The sequence below is a fragment of the Cherax quadricarinatus genome, chromosome 23, assembly GCF_038502225.1.
Source record: "Cherax quadricarinatus isolate ZL_2023a chromosome 23, ASM3850222v1, whole genome shotgun sequence".
Classification (NCBI taxonomy): Eukaryota; Metazoa; Arthropoda; class Malacostraca; order Decapoda; family Parastacidae; genus Cherax; species Cherax quadricarinatus.
In genome coordinates, this window is record NC_091314.1 from 32766083 (window position 1) to 32792403 (window position 26321).

At 40.7% G+C, this 26321-nt stretch overlaps 1 protein-coding gene across 2 annotated transcripts in view; it reads right to left on the reverse strand.

Annotated features, from left to right (window-relative positions):
- The window catches only part of dom (domino helicase), a 479765-nt gene that overhangs the window by 419546 nt on the left and 33898 nt on the right, over nucleotides 1-26321 (reverse strand). For both annotated transcript variants that reach the window (XM_070088057.1, XM_070088056.1), the window contains exons 4-5: nucleotides 18580-18766; nucleotides 18002-18144 (exon numbers count right to left, since the gene is read on the reverse strand). In XM_070088057.1, the coding sequence (XP_069944158.1) occupies nucleotides 18002-18144; nucleotides 18580-18766 (330 nt within the window). The remainder of the gene's footprint in view (nucleotides 1-18001; nucleotides 18145-18579; nucleotides 18767-26321) is intronic.

Consider the following 26321-nt stretch of genomic DNA (forward strand, 5'->3'; position numbering starts at 1 on the left):
ATCTGACGATACAAGGAATGCCTGTGTACAACACCGTAATTCACACAACCACTTGATAAACTACAGAAACTCAAGACTTATCGCCACAGAAGACAACACTCAATACCGAAGAATCCTGGAATCATCACTTATTTCTATATCCGACAACATCAACCAGAATAGTGGCTTCTATAACATAGCTGAACCACTTGCCAAGAAACTTCTTCATTGCTATCCCACATAAGAACATAGGAATGGAAGAACACTGCAGAAGGTCTGCTCACAAACTTATCCAATCTCCTTTCCAAGTTACCCAAGATTTTAGACTCTATAACCCCACTCAGTACATCATCAGATGCAGCATTCTCCACCTGACCTCAGCATTCTGAACCTGACTATAAATACGCGCATACCTTCCGCCCCAGGTAGATCTGTTTGTGACTTGAAAAAGCCCACTGTGTGGGCGAAACGTTGTCAATAAAGGATCACATTATACTGCATATGTGTTTATATTTCCATTGTGTCGGTATTTTATACCATTTATTTCCAAGATAAATGTTAAAGCAAATGTACATCTGGCAAATCTTAAGACTAGCTTTTAGACATTTAAATAAGGAGCCATTCACAAAACTGTACACAATGCACGTCAAACCCATACTGAAGTAATCAGCACCAGTAATGAACCCCACACTTGGTCAAGAAATTGAAAAGTGCAACAGTTTGCAACGAGACCAGCCCCAGAGCTAAGGGGTATGTCGCATGAGGAAAGGTTACAAGTACTCAGCCTGATGACACTGGAGGTCAGGACTAGGGGTGATATAACAACATACCAATAATGAGAGGAGCTGATAAAGTGAACAGGGACAGATTGTTTGAGAGATGGGAAAAAGGAACATGAGGACACAGCTGGTAGTTGAAAACACAGATGAGTCACAAAGATGTTAGGAAATATTTCTTCAGTATTTGAGAGGTCAGGAAGTGGAATGACCTGGAGAATGAAGTGGTAGAGGCAAGGATCTATATATAGCTTTCAAAAGAAGTACAATAAGACACTCGAAGCCAGGCGAGAGTGCACCTAGTAGCAACGAGTTATGAAGCAGGGCCAAGAACTGAGACGTAACCCCTGCAAACACACACAGGTGAGTACATATGCATGATCCTGGCAGACAGAAGGACCAGGAAAGACATGATAATAACATATAAAATACTCAAGAGGAATGGCTAGAACAGACAAGGACAGGCTGTTTGAGAGGCAGGAAACAGGTAGTCAGGTGCATAGCTGGCAGCCAAAGACACACGAGTCACAGGAGAGAGTCAGGAAATATTTCTTTAGTCTAAGGTGGTCAGGAAGTGAAATGACTAATGAAGTGGTGGAGGCAGACACTGTACACAGTTTCAAGAATAGGCATGATAGGGCTCACGAGGTTATGAGTGTATCTGATAAGCAACAAGTTGAGAAGCAAGGCCAGAAGGTATAGCCTGACCCCTGCAACCACATATAGGTAAGCACTTACGAATATGCACACAGATGAGCTACAAAGATATCAGGAAGTATTTCCTTAGTTTCAGTGGTGGAGGCAGGCTCCAAACATAGCTTGAAGAGAAGGAATGATAGGACCCACAAGGCTAGGAGGGCATGAATCCAGTAAGCAGCAATATGAAAGACAAGGCCAAGAGCTTGGACTCAACTCCTGTAACTACATACAGGTGAGTAGATGAACATACCCACACACACATGCACATTTTCTTGGACCGTAAGAAGGCTTTTGACAGTGTACCACACAAGAGACTGCTGCAAAAACTAGAGGAGCAAGCAGGAATAACAGGAAAAGAACTGCAATGGATCAAGGCACAGTTGACAGGTTGGAAATGAGTAATGGTCTGTGATGAGTGTTGCAACCCCTGAATGGGTTACAATGTATATAATGTATATTATGTATATAATGTATATTACCTTTTCATGTAATTTTATATTGCTTATATTTGCGATAATAGCTAAATCGTGAATATATTGCATTATATTATTATTTGTCTTAGTTACTTTTGTTAGGTAGGATGTAACACATATATTATGTGCTCATAGTTCAAGTCTTGATTGTCTAACTACTGTAATTATCGCTGGTGGCTCGTTACTCTGCCGGCTTCTCGTTGTTGCTAGGCAGCAACTGTCCACGGAGCTATCACGTGATAGAGGGAGGGGGGGTTGTTCACACCTCGCCTGAAGTATTCAGTCTGGTCTAGACTCGCTTGGTGGTTGGACGTATTCTAGACAAAACGAGCCTAAATCTCCCTTATTGGCCCTTGTTGGAAGATCGTCTCTTTCTTATTATTATTGTTAGTTCTGTAGAGACTGTTCACAGAACATTATGCAGACTTAGTGATTTTCGACATTGTACTGAGGTTGTGTGTTGCCTAGACACTCTAAGCAACTCAGGTCCTGAGCTGTAGCTTCTGACCTAACTTTTACTGGTATCTGTGTATTGTTACAGTTGGGGATTTTCTTATGCTGAACTTAGATTCAGTAGTATGGGAGTTTTGGGACTTGTGGAGGATCTGCTGATGGTCCCTACTTAGTGTCGTTATACAGTGGACCCCCGCATAGCGAACTTAATCCGTGCAAGAGGGCTGGTCGTTATGCGAAATGTTCGCTATGCGAATTAATTTTCCCCATAAGAAATAATGGAAATAAAATTAATCCGTGCAAGACACCCAAAAGTATGAAAAAAAAATTTTTTTACCACAAAAAAATGTTAATTTTAGTACACACAAACTGAAAAAGGCATGCACAATTACATGACACTTACTTTTATTGAAGATCTGGTGATGATTGATGGGATGGGAGGAGGGGAGAGAGAGTGTTAGTGTTTAGAAGGGGAATCCCCTTCCATTAACACTTGAGGAGGCAAGTCCTTTTCCGGGGTTACTTCCCTTCTTCTTTTAATGCCACTAGGACCAGCTTCAGAGTCACTGGACTTCTTTCTGTCCATAGAGCTCTGTACCTCCCGTTCCTTTACGATTTGTCTAAAATGGGCCATAACATTGTCATTGAAATAGTCACCAGCACGCCTTGCAACAGCTGTGTCAGGGTGATTTTCATCCATAAAGGTTTGCAGTTCAACCCACTGTGCACACATTTCCTTAATTTTTGAAGTAGGCACAATGGATTCCACAACTGGCATAGGCTTCTCAGGGTTAGCCCCAAACCCTTCAAAATCTTTCTTAATTTCCATACTAATTCTCACCCTTTTTACCACAGGGTTGGCACTAGAAGCTTTCTTGGGGCCCATGGTCACTTATTTTCAACAAACAGAACCGAAAACACTGTAATAATACGAAATATTCCGAGTGTATGCTTGAATGTTACCGCGGAGGCTAGCTGGTAAACAATGGGACAGGCGGCACATGTGAGGCTGGCTGAGGCCGCACATTGGACGCGTCTCGGACGAAGTTCGCTGAGCGGGTTTTTGTCTACTATGCGGGGCAAAATTTTAGCGATCAAAGCGTTCGCTATGCGGAATGTTCGCTATGCAAGGCGTTCGCTATGCGGGGGTCCACTGTATTATCTCCTTGATCCTGATTGTGTCGCAGTTGCTTGTTATATTGCTATTGGGCTTAGCATTCTTTTCATTGTTCAAGCAGACTGTTCTGATTGCCAGTCGGTCAAGAACTTAGTTTATGAGAGGACTTTGTCAGTCACTTGTTTAAGTCTAGTCGAGTCATGAGACACAGCGAACTACTTAGAGCACTTACACACATACACACAAACTTACTTGTACATATTTGTAATATCTTATTAAATGTTAATGTACCAGACAGTACTTAAGAATTATAAATGTGATATGTGCTTTCAGCACAATAATACTGTACACGAGAGAAGTGATTAATATTATTTTGATTACTGTGATTAATTTAATTTAATTTGATAATATACCTCTAGACTTAACTAATAAATTTATTAAATTTTATTTTCTCTAGTTAGTAGCCTACCAGTCGTAATCCTGAAGCACTACTGAATCATACTGAATTCTAATGGATAATTGGACAAGGATACTGACTAATTGTTACGAAAACCCAGTAACAGGCTGGATGCAAGAAGGGCAGTCCTTTCTAGTATTCACTGGAGATCTCTAAGCTTTTTAGAATCGCAATTTTTGTAACAAATGGGGGCCTGTCCGGGATGCTCTTGATCCAAGGTATTGGAGAAATTGTCCAGTTTGACATACTAGTAACTCTATGATCAAACACTTTGAGTATTTTCCTAATCTGAAGACTTTGAGTTTAGTCTTGTACAACATACCAGGTAGATGTATGTACCTGACTGAGTCTCTTGATCCAAGGAGATGGAAATACTGATTATGAGTTCTAGCTCTAAGACAACCAACACTAAAATTCCTATTAGGATTATAGTTTCCCATAATCACTCTCTCGTAGTACACTTGTTTTCGTGATGTATGCCAAAGTAAAACAGTTAATTGATACTCTGACTTTGTCTGAGTTGAGTACATTAAAACTTCAGACGTCTTGGCAAGTAGCCAAATATCTCGGTGTGACGTATAACAGGAATTACACTGCAGAAACTGTCAGAGCGTTAATTAAAGATATGTTGTTTCCTGCTCATACAGAGATGTCTGATTATGATTCAGATTCAGAAAGCCTAGTGTCACAATTAGGAAGTATGACTCTATTTGATGACGTAGAAGAAAGAGCAACTAAGGCAGAAGTGAGCCTAGAGTCTGAGCCTAGTGTAGCTCAGTTCTCACTCACGTCTTCCCTCCTAACTGGTAGTATGACTCAGCCTCATACTAGTACCGCATATACTACACCTGTATCTATTTATCCTAGACCAGATCTAGACTATCTAGGAATGGTTGGACGAGGTGCCCGACCTAAGGACCGTCCAGAAAGACATGTTAATTTCCCTACTCCTCCGTTACCTACCGGCCCTATCTCTCAGAAACAGTTTGAGAGGTTTGAACGCCTCATTATGTTGCAGACTACTCAAATAGAGGCACAGAGGAAATTAAACGAAGATTTCCAGAGAGAAAATGTTCATCTTGGAAGACAACAGACTGATAGATCACAGGACACATTTAATGTGCAGAAAGCTGCATCCATGGTTCCTAAGTTTTTTGAGAGTGACTTAGACACCTATTTTGATGTGTTTGAGAACCAGGCACGTCCTATGAACTGGCCACGTAAGCACTGGGCTACCTTGTTGCACACAGCTTTGGCAGGAAGAGCTCAAACTTGTACTGCTGCTTTACCATTTGCCAAGTACATTAGTTATGATGCTGTCAAGCAAACTATTCTAGAGACATATAACTTGTTGCCTGTAAGTTATCAACGCGGATTTCGTACGTTACAACGACGGCAAGATCAAACTTGTGTAGAGTTTGCTCGTGAGAAAAAAGTTGCATTTGAGAGATGGTGTAGGTCTGCCAAGTGCAACAACTACGACAGCCTTGTTCAGTTGTTACTTCACGAAGAGTTTACTTGTTCAGTTGTTACTTCACGAAGAGTTTAACAACTGTATGTCTGCGGATATACAAGAATATCTGATCGATCATACTACCTCGGATATTCTAGAAACTGCAGGATTAGCAGACAATTACGAGATTTCTCACGAACTTGTACGTACTAAAACACAGAGAAACAAGGTATCTAAAAGTTGTCCTAGAAGTTGGCAACCTAAATCAGCTGCTCACTGCCGGCCTGAAGTACCTGCTACTGTAACTTCTCGTACCTTTACCAGGAAAACACATAATCCTGAATCTGTCTCTGTGGCTAGACAGAAATCTGATATCGAGAAGAAAGTTAAATGTACCTATTGTAACAGAAAAGGACATGCTAGAGAGTATTGCTATAAGTTAGAAAGAGATACGAGAAGCAGTCGTGCGGCTGGCGCCCCCACACAAGTCGTATCCTCTTCCGAGCAACAAAGGCACCAAAATCCTAGTAATACCTCTGATCCTGTTTTAGATAATATTACTCAGAACAGATGACTAGCATCAGAAAGTGTATCTGACGAAAAGATTCGTTCGGCAAGGAGTCCTTACTTTTCGAGAGGTAAAGTAGGATTTGATGAATCACATCTGACTGGCAGTTATCTCACGTTATTAAGAGATGTACTGCCCATAACTGATGATACCTATTGCAAGATAGATGTATTGTTAGAAGCCTATGGTGGGGCAGTTATAAAAGTACCTCTGCACAAAGTTTACATTGAAACAAGCTATTATACTGGTTATATTTCAGTGGGTATATCCAGTGGTTTATTTCCCATCAGGTCAGTGGACTTGTTGATAGGGAACGATATCCTTCATGCTGGTATATGTAAGGAACCACTTGTGATTGATAATAACACTGATGATAATTATGCCATTGCAGCTTGTAGAGAGAAGCCTATTTTATTTCCTCTCAGCGCAATTACTAGAGCTATGTCAAAGATTCAACAACCATCCCTGTCTCCTGTTGAGTTAGTGGATGACAATGATTTGGGCTTGAATATGTTGTTTAGTGATGCTCTGCGCCCAGGATCATTAACACCAACTCCCCCGTCAGCAACCTAGTCAGGACACAACTGACGTTAAATTTCTAACTCATGATGATTTAATCAAGGATCAGTTTGTTGATCAGTCACTGGAAAGACTGAGAGATATAGCAGTTACTCAGAGTGAAGCAAAGGATCTCGATAATTGTTACTATTATACGTAGTTGCGGTGTACTGATGGAGAAAAATACATGTAAGTTGTCAGCTGATAGTGTTTCCACCACAGTCAAACATCTCGTAGTGTTACCAGTTACATTTCGTGAACAAGCCATTGATTTTGCTCACAATAGTCCCATAGGAGGACATTTGGGTGTCAAGAAAACACTCGGTAAACTGGCAAAACATTTTACTTGGCCTAAAATGAAGGAAACAGTAGCTGATCATGTGCGATGTTGCCACGTGTGTCAAGTGACAGGCAAGCCAGCACACACACACCTCCACCTACACCTCTCACTGAGCTTACTAGTAGCAAAGTTCAGTTCATCTGGACTAGAGATTGTTCAGACTCGTTCAAAAGGTTGAAGCGCTTGCTTTCCTCTGCTCCTGTGTTGAAGAGTCCTAATTTCAATCTTCCCCTCTTTTTACATATAGATGCAAGTGGGCGCTGTGCTGCTCCAACAGTCAACATCCACTGACATTCTCCATCCTATATGTTACTATTCATCTAAGCTTAAACGACACCAGAAAAATTATGCCACTATTGAGAAAGAGGCTCTAGCTCTTGTGGTGTCCTTGGAACATTTTGACGTGAATTTGGGCACTTCCCCATTTAAAATTAACGTTTTTTCAGACCACAATCCACTCACTTATATAAATACTAAGAAGAGTAAGAATGCTAGGATCATGAGGTGGGCACTCAGAATCCAAACTTATTCTATTAGTATAAAACACATAAGTGGTCATTGTAATGTAATTGCTGACGCTCTGTCACGTCCTTAATAATTATCAGTTACATTAAATTAATGTAATTTTATGCCCAAATACCTTTTGTTACTTGCTATGTCAAATTCAGTAAAGTAATGTAATCTCTCCAGCCCATGTTAACTATATATATTCATGTCTAATTATTATATTTATATATTCACAGTAGTGATGATGTGTGTGAGGAAACAGTTGGAGACAGAAGCTGAGTGTTGAGTGGGTAGTGTTGTGTGGGCGATGTTACTGAGTGGCAGAACAGTCCTGCCGCTGACCCCGCCCCCCTTCACTTCACACCTTAAGCTGTTTCATACTCAGATGTCCATACTGCATAGCATTCTACAACCACTACTTAAGAGTGGAATGCCATCTCATGTCTAAAGCACAAGACTATTATTTATATGCAGTCTCCACTACTATGATCGAGCCTAAACATGTCATGCTTATCTACGCTATCCTATCTCTACACTGATGTACATAACCACGAGAATGCAGAGATACAATACTGTGTACTGCCCTAGTACTAGGGGCATAACATAGCGATTTTTTTTTTTCCAACAAGTCGGCCGTCTCCCACCGAGGCAGGGTGACCCAAAAAAGAAAATCCCCAAAAAGAAAATACTTTCATCATCATTCAACACTTTCACCACACTCGCACATTATCACTGTTTTTGCAGAGGTGCTCAGAATACAACAGTTTAGAAGCATACACATATAAAGATACACAACATATCCCTCCAAACTGCCAATATCCCAAACGCCTCCTTTAAAGTGCAGGCATTGTACTTCCCATTTCCAGGACTCAAGTCCGACTATATGAAAATAACCGGTTTCCCTGAATCCCTTCACTAAATATTACCCTGCTCACACTCCAACAGATCGTCAGGTCCCAAATACCATTCATTTCCATTCACTCCTATCTAACACGCTCACGCACGCTTGCTGGAAGTCCAAGCCCCTTGCCCACAAAACCTCCTTTACCCCCTCTCTCCAACCCTTTCGAGGACGACCCCTACCCCGCCTTCCTTCCCCTATAGATTTATATGCTTTCCATGTCATTTTACTTTGATCCATTCTCTCTAAATGACCAAACCACCTCAACAACCTCTCTTCTGCCCACTGACTAATACTTTTATTAACTCCACACCTTTTCCTAATTTCCACACTCCGAATTTTCTGCATAATGTTTACATCACACATTGCCCTTAAACAGGACATCTCCACTGCCTCCAACCGTCTCCTCGCTGCTGTATTTACCACCCAAGCTTCACACCCATATAAGAGTGTTGGTACTACTATACTTTCATACATTCCCTTCTTAGCCTCCATAGATAACGTTTTTTGACTCCACATATACCTCAATGCACCACTCACCTTTTTTTCCCTCATCAATTCTATGATTAAGCTCATCCTTCATAAATCCATCCGCCGACACGTCAACTCCCAAGTATCTGAAAACATTCACTTCTTCCATACTCCTCCTCCCCAATTTGATATCCAATTTTTCTTTATCTAAATCATTTGACACCCTCATCACCTTACTCTTTTCTATGTTCACTTTCAACTTTCTACCTTTACACACATTCCCAAACTCATCCACTAACCTTTGCAATTTTTCTTTAGAATCTCCCATAAGCACAGTATCATCAGCAAAAAGTAACTGTCAATTCCCATTTTGAATTTGATTCCACAAAATTTAATCTCACCCCTCTCCCGAACACCCTAGCATTTACTTCCTTTACAACCCCATCTATAAATATATTAAACAACCATAGAGACATTATACATCCCTGTCTAAGACCTACTTTTACCGGGAAGTATTCTCCCTCTCTTCTACACACCCTAACCTGAGCCTCACTATCCTCATAAAAACTCTTCACAGCATTTAATAACTTACCACCTATTCCATATACTTGCAACATCTGCCACATTGCTCCTCTATCCACTCTATCATATGCCTTTTCTAAATCCATAAATGCAATAAAAACTTCCCTACCTTTATCTAAATACTGTTCACATATATGCTTTAATGTAAACACTTGATCTACACATCCCCTACCCACTCTGAAACCTCCTTGCTCATCCACAATCCTACATTCTGTCTTACCTCTAATTCTTTCAATTATAACCCTACCGTACACTTTTCCTGGTATACTCAGCAAACTTATTCCTCTATAATTTTTACAGTCTCTTTTGTCCCCTTTTCCTTTATATAAAGGGACTATACATGCTCTCCGCCAATCCCTAGGTACCTTCCCTTCTTTCATACATTTATTAAACAAAAGTACCAATCACTCCAACACTATAGCACCCCCTGCTTTTAACATTTCTGCCATGATCCCATCAGTTCCAGCTGCTTTACCCCCTTTCATTTTACGTAATGCCTCACGTACCTCCCCCACACTTACATTCTGCTCTTCTTCACTCCTAAAAGATGGTATATCTCCCTGACCAGTGCATGTAATTACTGCCTCTGTTTCTTCCTTAACATTTAAAAGTTCCTCAAAATATTCTTGCCATCTACCTAATACCTCCATCTCCCCATCTACTAACTCCCCTACTCTGTTTTTAATTGACAAATCCATACTTTCCCTAGGCTTTCTTAACTTGTTTAACTCACTCCAAAAATTTTTCTTATTTTCATTAAAATTTCTTGACAGTGCCTCTCCCACTCTATCATCTGCTCTCCTTTTGCACTCTCTCACCACTCTCTTTACCTTTCTTTTACTCTCCATATACTCTGCTCTTCTTATAACACTTCTGCTTTGTAAAAACCTCTCATAAGCTACCTTTTTCTCTCTTATCACACCCTTTACTTCATCATTCCACCAATCACTCCTCTTTCCTCCTGCCCCCACCCTCCTATAACCACAAACTTCTGCCCCACATTCTAATACTGCATTTTTAAAACTATTCCAACCTTCTTCAACCCCCCCACTACTCATCTTTGCACTAGCCCACCTTTCTGCCAATAGTCGCTTATATCTCACCCGAACTTCCTCCTCCATTAGTTTATACACTTTCACCTCCCTCTTACTTGTTGTTGCCACCTTCCTCTTTTCCCATCTACCTCTTACTCTAACTGTAGCTACAACTAAATAATGATCCGATATATCAGTTGCCCCTCTATAAACATGTACATCCTGGAGCCTACCCATCAACCTTTTATCCACCAATACATAATCTAATAAAGTACTTTCATTACGTGCTACATCATACCTTGTATATTTATTTATCCTCTTTTCCATAAAATATGTATTACTTATTACCAAATCTCTTTCTACACATAGCTCAATTAAAGGCTCCCCATTTACATTTACCCCTGGCACCCCAAATTTACCTACTACTCCCTCCATAACATTTTTACCCATTTTAGCATTGAAATCCCCAACCACCATTACTCTCACACTTGATTCAAAACTCCCCACGCATTCACTCAACATTTCCCAAAATCTCTCTCTCTCCTCTACACTTCTCTCTTCTCCAGGTGCATACACGCTTATAACCCACTTTTCACATCCAATCTTTATTTTACTCCACATAATCCTTGAATTAATACATTTATAGTCCCTCTTTTCCTGCCATAGCTTATCCTTCAACATTATTGCTACTCCTTCTTTTGCTCTAACTCTATTTGAAACCCCTGACCTAATCTCATTTATTCCTCTCCACTGAAACTCTCCCACCCCCTTCAGCTTTGTTTCACTTAAAGCCAGGACATCCAGCTTCTTCTCATTCATAACATCCACAATCATCTCTTTCTTATCATCTGCACAACATCCACGCACATTCAGACTTCCCACTTTGACAATTTTCTTCTTCTTATTCTTTTTAGTAATCTTTACAGGAAAAGGGGTTACTAGCTCATTGTTCCCGGCATTTTAGTTGACTTTTACAACACGCATGGCTTACGGAGGAAAGATTCTTATTCCACTTCCCCATGGATATAAAAGGAAAAGTAATAAGACCACGAACTATTAAGATAAAATCAAAGAAAACTCAGATGAGTGTGTATAAATAAATGTGTACATGTATGTGTAGTGTGACCTAAGTGTAAGTAGAAGTAGCAAGACATACCTGTAATCTTGCATATTTATGAGACAGACAAAAGACATCAGCAATCCTACCATCATGTAAAACAATCACAGGCTTTCGTTTTACTCTCACTTGGCAGGACGGTAGTACCTCCCTGGGTGGTTGCTGTCTACCAACCTACCTACATATAGACACAAAAAAATTATAGAAGTGCTTGGCACAAGAGTGACTCTAGATTTTTATATTAAATTGTGTTATTAAAGTGACATGAGTAATCAGTAATAATGTGAAAGACATTAACGCAACTCCTAGTGCGACCGTTTGTCGTGTTGGGGGGGTGCTGCAACCCCTGAATGGGTTACAATGTATATGATGTATATTATGTATATAATGTATATTATCTTTTCATGTAATTTTATATTGCTTATATTTGCGATAATAGCTAAATCGTGAATATATTGCTTTATATTATTATTTGTCTTAGTTACTTTTGTTAGGTAGGATGTAACACAAATATTATGTGCTCATAGTTCAAGTCTTGTCTAACTACTGTAATTATCGCTGGTGGCTCGTTACTCTGCCGGCTTCTCGTTGTTGCTAGGCAGCAACTGTCCACTGAGCTATCACGTGATAGAGGGGGGGGGGTTGTTTACAACTCGCCTGAAGTATTCAGTCTGGTCTAGACTCGCTTGGTGGTTGGACGTATTCTAGACAAGATGAGCCTAAATCTCCCTTATTGGCCCTTGTTGGGGACTCTGTTCACAGAACATTGTGTAGACTTAGTGATTTTCGATGTTGTACTGAGGTTGTGTGTCTCCTAGACACTCTAAGCAACTCAGGTCCTGAGCTGTAGCTTCTGACCTAACTTGTACTGGTATCTGTGTATTGTTACAGTCAGGGATTTTCTTATGCTGAACTTAGATTCAGTAGTATGGGAGTTTTGGGACTTGTGGAGGATCTGCTGATGGTCCCTACTTAGTGTCGTTATATTATCTCCTTGATCCTGATTGTGTCGCAGTTGCTTGTTATATTGCTATTGGGCTTAGCATTCTTTTTATTGTTCAAGCAGACTGTTCTGATTGCCAGTCGGTCAAGAACTTAGTTTATGAGAGGACTTCGTCAGTCACTTGTTTAAGTCTAGTTGAGTCGTGAGACATAGCGAACTACTTAGAGCACTCACACACAAACTTACTTGTACATATTTGTAATATCTTATTAACCCTTTGACTGTTTCCGACGTATAAATACGTCTTACGAGCCAATGTTTCTGACGTATTTATACGCACAAATTCTAGCGGCTTCAAATTGAGCGCCAAAGGCCTGATAGGCCTACACGGGAGAGAATGGGTCTCAGTGGTCGGTGTGCACCCTGTGAAAAAAATCTGGGACCTAGCGGTGCATTGTGGGAACGCCATGTTGTCAGTCCATTTTCACCATGCCTCTCGGTAAGAAGTTCCTCACTCCTCGGCGGATTGGAGGTCTTTTGTTCCCAAGTGATAGCTCTAACAGTGATGAAAGTGTCAGTGACAGTGAATTCAAGGGTTTTCAAGTGAGTGTTACCGAAAAAAGTGCCCAGGATAACGTAAATAGTGACGAAAACCCAGATGACCCACAACCTTCGACCTCTGGTGCTGTGCCGGCTTGTTCACGTTCACATTCGCCTGTACCAGGACGAAAGAGGAAACTATTTGGTCGTGTACAACACCCTGATGATAGCAGTGATAGTGATAGTGATTTCAAGGTCATTGAAAGCAGTTCTAGTGACAGTGAGAGTGAATATTCCCCAGTGAAGCGCCAGTATGTACGACGTAGCATGCGGTCTGGTAGTGTTTCATATGTTGTTCCAAGGGGAAGGAGAAACTCTGGGAGCACATCCCGTGGCCCAACACCATGACCTGATAGTGAAGATGACGATATTGTAACGATGGGTATGAATGGTGACAGTGAGGGAGGAGGCAGTGGTGGTGATAGTGAGGGTGGCACGGCCCATGTGGCACCATCACCGGGCCACGCTACTAGCCACGCGGCTGACTCAGCAGAACAACCAGCCTCACCCTACCCCACACTGCCACAACCTGCACCACCACAACCTGCACAGCCACAACCACAGCCACAACCACGGTACAATATCCAGACCCCACCAGCAGACCGCATCTGGGATTGGCAGGACGGTGACGAGTTTGTTCCCAGTCCCCATGACTTTGATGAAACACAAAGTGGAATAAAGCCATCTTGTCCACTTGGGAACAATGCCAGTGAACTGGACTGCTTTGAGTTATTCTTCGATGAACCCCTGATGGACATCATTGTCAGGGAAACCAACACATACTGTGAATACACCATGGCAAATACAATTCTCTCACCAAAATCACGGCTACACAAGTGGAAGGAGACAACTGTGGCAGAGATGTACCTGTTTTTTGCCACAATAATGCTTATGCCACATGTGTATAAGCACACTGTCACCACATACTGGACAACAGATCGCCTGATTTCAACTCCAGGTTTTAGTGACATTATAGGTGTCAATCGTTTCCTGATACTGTTGCGTATGTTACACTTTTCAGACAAAACCAGGCCTGACAGAAGCGACAGGTTATGTAAGATAAGAAATGTGTTTATGTACCTGAAACAAAAGTGCTGCATGTATTTTTATCCCTTCAGAAAGCTTGTTATTGATGAGTCCTTGATTTTATTCAAAGGAAGACTCTCATTCAAGCAATATATACCAAGCAAGAGGAAACGCTTTGGTATAAAGCTATCTGTACTGTGTGATTGCAGAAGTGGTCTTGTTTTAGATATTATTGTGTACACTGGCAGTAATACTTTGAGAGATACCATGAAGTTATTGGGTATCTCTGGTGATGTGGTTCGAACAATGATGGAACCATATCTTGGTAAGGGGCATATGTTATTTACTGATAACTGGTACACAAGCCCCTTACTCAGTGATTTCTTGCGAGTGAACTTGACAGACGTGTGTGGCACAGTGCGTGGTAATCGCAAACATATGCCAAGGTTCGACGCTGGCACTCGCAGAGGTGAGGTGCAAGCCTTTGCTGCCAATGACATCGTGGCATTTCGGTGGCATGACAAACATGATGTCACATTGTTGACATCAGTTCACACAAACGAAATGGTACCCAGTGGCAGGGACAACAGAGAGACCAATGAACCCATTCTAAAGCCTGCATCTGTCATGGACTACAACCTCAATATGCGCTTAGTGGACAAATGTGACATGCAGATTGGGTTTGCAGACTGTGTACGCAAGAGTTATAAGTGGTATATCAAACTTTTTTTCCATCTTGTTGATATCTCTATGCTAAATGCTTATAACATATACAAGTTGAAGACCAACAAAACACCAAAATATGGTGAATTTTGCCTGTCAGTAATCAGACAAATAATTGCAAAGTACAAAGGAGCAACTCCTGCAATAGACCAGCGCCCACAGACGTCATCTCGTTTGAGGCCTGGTGATCACTACCCCATACAACTGCCTCCTACTACTGCCAAGAAAAATGCTCAGAAGAGGTGTTATGTATGTATGCATACCACAAAACGCCCACAAACACGCAGAGACACTCGTTTTATGTGTGAGGAGTGTGAAGTGCCCCTCTGCATATACCCATGTTTCAAAGAGTTCCACAAGCTGCAGCAGTTCTAGGAACGTGGTTAGTGACTGTACATATGTATATATATTATGGAACAATAGTAATAAACATTGTTTTGTATTGTTTGTTTGTGTAAACAAAGTGTATACACAAACTAATAGTGATAAAGTTTGTTCTGTTATTGTGTTGTAAATAATGAGTGTATATTTGAACAATGCACCTTACATTGGTCTCACAGGCCACATAAGTTACCTGGAAAAGAAAAATATTGAAAAATGCAAGAAACCTTTGAATTAGAGTAAATAAAAGAATACCGGGTGGGCGGCAGTCGCCGCTGTTGCCGTACGCACGTCAATTTCTGCAAACTTTGCGGCTCTATATCTCGGTAAGTACTGATGGCAAAAAATTTTTTTTTAGGCTTAAAACACTAGTAAAAATATTCCTAACATTTTCATAAGAAAAAATAATTTTTTTTTTTTCGAATATTTGGCGACATAGAATGACAGTTTCAGAGAGGGCCCTGAAACAGTCAAAGGGTTAAATGTTAATGTACCAGACAGTACTTAAGAATTATAAATGTGATATGTGCTTTCAGCACAATAATACTGTACACGAGAGAAGTGATTAATATTATTTTGATTACTGTGATTAATTTAATTTAATTTGATAATATACATCTAGACAATTAATAAATTTATTAAATTTTATTTTCTCTAGTTAGTAGCCTACCAGTTGTAATCCTGAAGCACTATTGAATCATACTGAATTCTAATGGATAATTGGACAAGGATACTGACTAATTGTTATGAAAACCCAGTAACAGGCTGGATTCTAGAAGGGCAGTCCTTTCTAGTATTCACTGGAGATCTCTAAGCTTTTTAGAATCGCGATTTTTGTAACAATGAGGTGTCAGAATGGGTGCATGTGATAAGCGGGGATCCACAATGATCATTCCAAGAGCTGGTGCTGTTTCTTGTATATGTGAATACCATGACAGAAGGGATAGAGTCAGAGGTATCACTGTTCGCAGATGACATGAAACTAATGGGGAGAATACAAGCAGACGAGGACCAGAAGAGGCTACAAAGCAATCTAAACAGGATACAAGCCTGGTCTGACAAATGGCTCCTGGAGTTTAACTCCATCAAGTGGAAAGTTATGAATCTTGGGAAAGGACAAAGACCACAGAGTAAAGGCTTAGGAGGGAAGGGAGGAGAAATTGCAAACATCACTAAAGGAGGACCTCAGGGTGAGTATTATACCATGCATATCCCCCGAGTAGCAGATCAGTCAAATAACTGCTGCAGCAAGTGAGTGACTGGCAAACAGCTTTTCGAAATCGAAGTAAAGAGTCGTTCACGTCACTGTACACTGTATATGTCAGGCCCATATTGGAGTTTGCAGCACCATTATGCAGCCCACACCTGTTAAAGCACATTAAGAAATTGGAAAAGTACAGAGGTTTGCAACAAGATTAGTCCTAGAGCTAAGGGGTATGTCCTATGAGGAAAGGTTAAGGGAACTCAACCTGATGACAGAGGAGGACAGGAGGACTAGGAAGGATATGATACGGACACAAAATACTGAGAGAAATTGACAAGGTAAACAGAGAAAATGTTTCAGAGATGGGAAACAGGAATGGGACACAGCTGGATGTTGCAAACTCAGATGAGTCTGATATATGCTAATAAGTATTTCTTCAGCTTTTGAGTTGTCAGAATTGGAACAATCAGGAGAGTGAAGTAGTAGAGGCAAGATCAATACATAGCTTTAAGAAGAGATAAGACAAGGCTCTTGAAGCCAGGAGAGAGTGGACCTAGTCATGACCACTGAAGAGCCAGGGCAAGGAGCTGTGACTCAACCCCTGCAACCACATATAGAGGATAAAACCCCTCACACATACTCGTATGTGCGTGCACACACACACACATAAACACACTTGCACTGTCTCTTCTCTCAGACTAACACTGTGCAGGTACTGCCCTTCTCTCACTCCAACAGCACCTCAAGTCATAAATTAACATATCACCACACTCTCTGATCTAATGTGTTCACACAAGCTGTCGCCCCTAGCACTGAAAACCACCTTTACCCACTTCTTCCAACCCTTCTTGTTTATGTCCTAAAGTATACTTTGCTTTTGTCATATCCCCTCTTTCTCTCAGAACTCTATGTGACTACTTGTAGTTATGGGCACTAGCCTCAATGTGCTACTCTTGCATACTGTACATAACATAGGTCTTACAACTATTTCCATCCTAACATCTACAACAATATACGTAACTCCTTTGAAGAATTTGGGGATGATACAGATATAATTTTTATTTGGTACAATATCTTTTATTTATATAAAGCTGAACCCCTAAATTTATAAAGGTTAAGTTTATACTGGTTTCATGAATTTGTAATTTGTAAATAAAATAAGAAAATCTGTTTTAGATTTGAATACATTTTGAATTTAAGAGAAGGGTATCTCTCGAGATACTATTACTAATCTGGTAAATGTTGAGATTCAAAAGAAAAACTGAGTTCTTCATAGAGTTGGGGTAGGAAAACCATTGAGCACATTTTGAGCCAAATCTTACGTCTAGTTTGTAATTCATAAGTTGTGCACCGTGCTCTCCAACCCCCTCAAAAAAGGGCTACATGAGAAAATGTTGTGAATAACAGAACCCATTAAGATGTCCAGCAGGAAAAATGTTGTATAATTAAAACTATTATTTACAAAGGGAACAAATTTGGGGTGTTGACTAGGCTGGGAATATTTCAAATAATATTTTCTTTAATTATTATTGACATTATGAGATTTTCAAAATCAAGCCAGGTCTAGAAAAACAGAAAAACCACTGCAATAATTACATATGAACATCTAGCAATACTAAGTGATGTATGAAATACAAACTTTGGAGGGGGATCTGGAGCTGAATCAATTTCCTCAATAAGACGGCGAGGCGCCTGAAATTTGCGGATGCGATGAGCAGCAAACGCTGTTAAGCACAATTCCAAATCGGCCAATAGAAAATTTAGGCTGAAGAGATCAACGTGCTGCAAATAATACATATAGTAAACACACAACTATCATATATTTATACTGTATTTAACAATCATGAAGACAAAACTAATGTTATTTATGATATCGATGGCTAAAGTCTATTGTGCATTTAAAATTTAAATTCTATATCAACAAATACATTATACTTAGTGAATAAATAATCAATGGTAACAGTTAATGGAAGACAATAACATTTGCTGAGCAATTTATAGGCATAGCATATCAGGTAACTCTTGGGGCAGCTGTCTTGAAATGCTGTATATCTCAAATATTAATATTTTCATAAATGAATATAAAGCAACATACAGCACTAGTATAGGCTGTACAACTGTGCTACTATTTCCCAATCAGGATTCAATTAATGTAAAGTAAAAGACAATTTATTCACACAAATTTTCACACGTAAAATTAAAGGGAATCAAGCATACCTTAAATGGGTCATAATCAGTGATGCCCCAAACAACAGATGGAACCACATATGAGATGCCTTCCATCATGAAAGGAGACACAGTTGGACGAGGTTCAAACAAATTTGGATGATTGCACACTTTCCGAAGTTGCATCAACACATTGATCACACTTAGGAAGTTCCCAGTAGCTAAGGTCTCCTTTGTTCTGAAAGTAAAAAAAATTTTTGTTTTGATTAACACATCGGCCGTCTCCCACCAAGCCAGAGTGGCCTGATAAATAAAAACTTTCATCATTCACTCCATCACTGTTTTGCCAGAGGGGAGCTTACACTACAGTTATAAAACTGCAACATTAACATCCCTCCTTCAGAGTGCAGTAAACTTCCCATCTCCAGGACTCAAGTCCAGCCTGCCGGTTTCCCTGAATCCCTTCATAAATGTTACCTTGCACACACTCCAACAGCACATCAAGCATCAAGTCCTAAAAACCATTCGTCTCCATTCGCTCCTACCTAACACAGTCACACGTTTGCTGGAAGTCCAAGCCACTTGCACACACACACAAAACCCCCTTTACTCCCTCCCTTCAACCTCTCCAAGGCCAACCCCTACCCTGCTTTCCCTTCACTACAGATTTATACACTCTCGACGTCATTCTATTTTGTTTCAACCTTTTTACATGTCCGAACCACCTCAACAACCCCTCCTCAGCCCTTTGGATAGTAGTTCTAGTAATCCTGCACCTCCTCCTAATTTCAAAACTACGAATTCTCTGCATTATATTCACAACACACATTGCCTTCAGACAAGACATCTCCACTGTCCCCAGCCTTCTCCTTGTTGCAACATTCACCACCCATGCTTCACACCCATATAAGAGCGTTGGTATAAATATACTCTCATACATTCCCCTCTTTGCTTCCATGGATGAAGTTCTTTGTCTCCACAGACTCATAAGTGCACCAGTCACCTTTTTCCCCTTATCAATTCAATGATTCGCCTCATCTTTCATAGGCCCATCTGCTAACACGTCCACTCCTAAATATCCGAATGCATTCACCTCCTCCAAACTCTCTCCCTCCAATCTGATATCCAATTTGTTATCCTCATCACCTGACTCTTTCCTACATTCACTTTTAATTTTCTTCTTTTACATACCCTACCAAACTCATCCATCAACCTCTGCAACTTCTCTTCAGAATCAACCAAAATCACAGTGTCATCAGCAAAGAGCAACTGTGACAACTCCCACTTTGTGTTAGATTCTCTATCTTTTAACTCCACACAATTTGTCAACACCCAAGTATTCACTTCTCTTGCAACTCCATCTATAAATATATTGAAGCAACCATAGAGACATCAAACACCCTTGTCCAAGGCCTACTTTTAATGGGAAATAATCTCCCTCTCTCCTACATACTCTAACCTGAGTTTCACTATCCTTGTAAAAACTTTTAACTGCTTTCAGTAACCTACCTCCTATTCCATACATTTGCAACATCTGCCACATTGCCCCTTATCCACCCTGTCATATGCCTTTTCCAAATCCGTAAATGCCACAAAAACCTCTTTACCCTTATCTAAATACTGTTCACCTATATGTTTTACTGTAAACACTTGGTCTACACACCCCCTACCTTGCCTCCCTTTTCATCTGCTAATCTACTCTCTGTCTTACTCTTAATTCTTTCATTAACAACTATGCCATACATTTTACCAGGTACAGTGGAACCTTGGCTTACGAATGCCCCATCATGCAAATTTTTCAGGATACGAACCGTCGTTCAGTCGATTTTTTGCTTCTGGATACGAACGAAATTTCAGGATGTGAGTTTCCCCTCAAGAGAGGTTCCTTTAAATAAATAAATAAAATATTGATTTCTTTGCAAAGATTACAATGTGTGTTTACATACCATAATATGATTGGAGCAAAGAAAGCCACAATAATGCCAAGGCATTTCGGGCAGACTTTACCTAATACTAATAGACTACTTAAGTCTAGACAGGTGAAAAGTGTACTAGTAGTTGTTACCAATGTTTTGCTGATGGTGGTGCCAACTACTGGCAGCCTTCTGAAGCTTCTCATTACTGTTATTATTATTATTATTACTATTATTATTATTAATACTATTATATTACAGTGGACCCTCAGCTAACGATGGCATCAGCTAACGTTAAATCCGGCTAACAATACATTTTAATGCAAAAATTTTGCCTCAGCTAATGTTAAAAACTCACCCAACGCGATTCGTTCGAGACGCGTCCACGTGTGGCCTGAGCACGCCTCAGTTGTCCCGTGGGTGCCAGTATTTACAAGCCAGCGAGTTAGGTCGCATCCACGCATACAATCGGAACATTTCATATTATCACAGCGTTTTTAGTGATTGTACCTGCAAAATAAGTCACCATGGGCCCTAAGAAAGCTTCTAGTGCCAACCCTGCAGGAAAAAGGGTGAGAATTACTATGGATATGAAGAAAGAGATAATTGCTAAGTACAAAAGTGGAGTGCGTATCTTGGAGCTGGCCAGGTTGTGTACCAAACGCCAATCAACCATCGCTACTATCGTGGCCAAGAAAACGACAATCAAGGAAGCTGTTGTTGCAAAAGGTGCAACTTTGTTTTCAAATAAGAGATCGCAAGTACTCGAAGATGTTGAGAGATTGTTATTGGTGAGAATAAACGAAAAACAGAAAGCTGGAGATAGCATCTGTCAAGCGATCATATGAGAAAAGGCTAAGAAGTTGCATGACGATTTACAGTGGACCCCCGCATACAGTTGGCATCACATAACGATTAATCCGCATACCGCTAGCTTTAATCGCAAAAATTTTGCCTCGCATACAGCTTAAAAACCCGCTCACCGATTTTCGTCCGAGACGTGTCCAATGTGCACCCTCAGCCAGCCTCACATGTGCTGCCGGTGGCATTGTTTACCAGCCAGCCTCCACGGTAACATCCAAGCATACAATCGGAATATTTCGTATTATTACAGTGTTTTCGGTGCTTTTTCTGGAAAATAAGTGACCATGGGCCCCAAGAAAGCTTCTAGTGCCAACCCTACAGCAATAAGGGTGAGAATTCCAATAGAGATGAAGAAAGAGGTCATTGATAAGTATGAAAGTGGAGTGCGTATCGCCGACCTGGTCAGGTTGTACAAGAAACCCCAATCAACCATCGCTACTATTGTGGGCACCAGAAAGGCAATCAAGGAAGCTGTTCTTGCCAAAGGTTTAACTGTGTTTTCGAAACAAAGATCGCAAGTGATGGAAGATGTTGAGAGACTCTTATTGGTGTGGATAAATGAAAAACAGCTAGCAGGAGATAGCGTCTCTCAAGCGATCATAAGCGAAAAGGCTAGGAAGTTGCATGAGGATTTAATTAAAAAAATGCCTGCAACTAGTGCTGATGTGAGTGAATTTAAGGCCAGCAAAGGTTGGTTTGAGAGATTTAAGAAGCGTAGTGGCATACATAGTGTGATAAGGCATGGTGAGGCTGCCAGTTCGGACCACAAAGCGGCTGAAAAATATGTGCATGAATTCAAGGAGTACATAGAGACTGAAGGACTGAAACCTGAACAAGTGTTTAATTGTGATGAAACAGGCCTGTTTTGGAAGAAAATGCCAAGCAGGACCTACATTACTTAGGAGGAAAAGGCACTCCCAGGACATAAGCCTATGAAAGACAGGCTTACTTTGTTGATGTGTTCCAATGCTACTGGTGATTGCAAAGTTAAGCCTTTACTAGTGTATCACTCTGAAACTCCCAGAGCATTCAGGCAAAAGAATGTCCTCAAGGAGAATTTGTGTGTGCTGTGGAGGGCAAACAGTAAGGCATGGGTCACTAGGGACTTTTTCTATGACTGGTTACACCATGCATTTGCCCCCAATGTGAAAGATTACCTAACTGAAAAGAAATTAGAACTTAAGTGCCTCCTGGTGTTAGACAATGCCCCTGGTCATCCTACAGACGTGGCAGAGCGACTTTATGGGGACATGAAATTCATTAACATCAAGTTTTTGCCTCCTAATACCACTCCTCTCCTGCAGCCCATGGACCAGCAGGTTATTGCAAACTTCAAAAAACTGTACACAAAAGCTCTGTTTGAAAGGTGCTTTGTAGTGACCTCAGAAACTCAACTGACTCTAAGAGAGTTTTGGAGAGAGCACTTTAATATCCTCAATTGTGTAAACCTTATAGGTAAGGCTTGGGAGGGAGTGACTAAGAAGACCTTGAACTCTGCTTGGAAGAAACTGTGGCCAGAATGTGTAGACAAAAGGGATTTTGAAGGGTTTGAGGCTAACCCTGAGAGGATTATGCCAGTTGAGAAATCCATTGTGGCATTGGGAAAGTCCTTGGGGTTGGAGGTTAGTGGGGAGGATGTGGAAGAGTTGGTGGAGGAGGACAATGAAGAACTAACCACTGATGAGCTGATAGATCAACTTCAACAGCAAGAGGCCAGACCTGAGGAAACTGGTTCAGAGGAGGGGAGAGAGAAATTGAAGAAGTTGCCTACTACAAAGATTAAGGAAATGTGTGCAAAGTGGCTTGAAGTGCAAACCTTTTTTGATGAAAATCACCCTCACACAGCTATTGCAAGCTGTGTTGGCAACCTGTACACTGACAATGTTGTGAAACACTTTAGGGAAGTCATAAAGGAACGAGAGGTACAGACCACTATGGACAGATATGTTGTGCGAAAGAAGTCCAGTGACTCTGAAGCTGGTCCTAGTGGCATTAAAAGAAGAAGGGAAGTAACCCCAGAAAAGGACTCGACACCTCAAGTCTTAATGGAAGGGGATTCCCCTTCTAAACACTAACACTCTCTCTCCCCTCCTCCCATCCCATCAATCATCACCAGATCTTCAATAAAAGTAAGTGTCATGTAAGTGTGCATGCCTTTTTCAGTTTGTGTGTATTAAAATTAACATTTCATGTGGTAAAAAATTTTTTTTTTTCATACTTTTGGGTGTCTTGCACGGATTAATTTGATTTCCATTATTTCTTATGGGGAAAATTCATTCGCATACCGATTATTTCGCATACCAATGACCCTCTTGCACAGATTAAAATCGGTATGCGGGGGTCCACTGTAATTAGAAAAATGCCTGCAACTAGTGGCGATGCGAGTGAATTTAAGGCCAGCAAAGGTTGGTTTGAGAGATTTAAGAATCGTAGTGGCGTACATAGTTTGATAAGGCATGGTGAGGCTGCCGGTTCGGACCAAAAAGCGGCTGAAAAATATGTGAAGGAATTCAAGGATTACATAGACAGTGAAGAACTGAAACCTGAACAAGTGTTTAATTGCGACAAAACAGGCCTGTTTTGGAAGAAAAATGCCAAACAGGACCAACATTACTCAGGAGGAAAAGGCACTCCCAAGACATAAGCCTATGAAAGACAGGCTTACTCTCTTGATGTGTGCTAATGCTAGTGGTGATTGCAAAGTGAAGCCTTCATTGGTGTATCACTCTGAAACTCCCAGTGTGTTCAGAAGAAACAATGTCCTCAAGGTTAATTTGTGTGTGATGTGGAGGGCAAACAGTAAGGCATGGGTCACTAAAGACCTTTTCTATGACTGGTTATACCATGCATTTGACCCCACTGTGAAAAATTACCTCCTGAAAAATAAATTGGACCTTTAGTGCCTCCTGGTATTAGACAATGCTCCTGGTCATCCTTCAGACTTGGCAGAGCGACATTCTGGGGACATGAGCTTCATTAAGGTCAAGTTTTTGCCTCCTAATACCACTCCTCTCCTGCAGTCCATGGACCAGCAGGTCATTTCAAACTTCAAAAAACTCTACACAAAAGTTATGTTTCAAAAGTGCTTTGTAGTGACAACAGAAACTCGATTGACTCTAAGAGAGTTTTGGAGAGATCGCTTTAATATCCTCAATTGTGTAAACCTTAAAGGTAAGGCTTGGGAGGGAGTGACTAGGAGGACCTTGAACTCTGCTTGGAAGAAACTGTGGCCAGAATGTGTAGACAAAAGGGATTTTGAAGGATTTGAGGCCAACCCTGAGAAGTGTATGCCAGTTTTGGAATCAATTGTGGCATTGGTGAAGTCCTTGGGGTTGGAGGTTAGTGAGGAGGATGTGGAAGAGTTGGTGGAGGAGGACAATGAAGAACTAACCACTGATGAGCTGCAAGATCATCTTCAACAGCAAGAGGCCAGACCTGAGGAAACTGCTTCGGAGGAGGGGATAGAGAAATTGAAGAAGTTGCCTACCTTTTCAAAGATTAAGGAAATGTGTTCAAAGTGGCTTGAAGTGCAAACCTTTTTTGATGAAAATCACCCTCATGCAGCTATTGCAAGCCGTGCTGGTGACTATTACAATGACAATGTTGTGAACCACTTTAGGAAAGTCATAAAGGAACAGGAGGTACGGTACAGGCCTCTATGGACAGATATGTTGTGCGACAGAGGTCCAGTGACTCTCAAGCTGGTCCTAGTGGCATTAAAAGAAGGGAAGTAACCCCAGAAAAGGATTTGATACCTCTAGTCCTAATGTAAGTGGATTCCCCTTCTAAACATTAACAACTTCCACACTCTCCCCTCCTCCCATCCCATCAATCATCACCAGATCTTCAATAAAGGTAAGTGTCAGTTTGTGTGTATATTAAAATTAATATTTCATGTGGTAAAAAATTTTTTTTTTCATACTTTGGGGTATCAGGAATGCATTAATTTGATTTCCATTATATCTAAGGGGGAAAATTATTTCAGCTAACAATAATTTCATCTAACGATGAGCTTTCAGGAACGGATTAATATCGTTAGCCGAGGGTCCACTGTATATTGTAAGAGGTAGATGGGACAAGACGAAAATGGCAACAACAATTAAGAGGAAGGTAAAAGTGTATAAACTAAGGGAGGAGGAAGTTCGGGTGAGTTATAGCCAACTAATGGCAGAAAGGTGAGCTGGTGCAAGTATGAATAGTGGGGGGGGGGATGAGGATGAAGAGGGTTCGAATAGTTTTAAAAATGCAGTATTAGAAAGTGGGGCAGAAGTTAGTGGTTATAGGAGGATGGGTGTAGGAGGAAAGAGGAGTGATTAGTGGAATGATGAATTAAAGGGTGTGATAAAAGAGAAAAAGGTAGCATATGAAAGGTTTTTACAAAGCAGAAGTGTAAAAGAAAGGTGAAGAGAGTGGTGAGAGAGTGCAAAAGGAGAGCAGATGATAGAGTGGGAGAGGCACTGTCAAGAAATTTTAATGAAAATAAGAAAAAAAATTTCTAGGTAGTAGGTTGGTAGACAGCAACCGCCCAGACAGGTACTACCGTCCTGCCAAGTGAGTGTAAAATGGAAGCCTGTAATTGTTTTACACAATGGTAGGATTGCTGGTGTCTTTTTTTCTGTCTCATACACATGCACGATTTTAGGTACGTCTTGCTACTTCTACTTACAATTAGGTCACACTACACATACATGTACAAGCATATATATACACACCCTCTGGGTTTTGTTCTATTTTCTTTCTAGTTCTTGTTCTTGTTTATTTCCTCTTACCTCCGTGGGGAAGTGGAACAGAATTCTTCCTCCGTAAGCCATGCATGTATGTTGTAAGAGGCTACTAAAATGCTGGAAGCAAGGGGCTAGTAACCCCTTCTCCTGTATATATTACTAAATGTAAAAGGAGAAACTTTCGTTTTTCCTTTTGGGCCACCCTGCCTCGGTGAGATACGGCCAGTGTGTTGAAAGAAAGAAGAAAATTTTTTGGAGTTAAACAAGTTAAGAAGGCCTAGGGAATGAATGG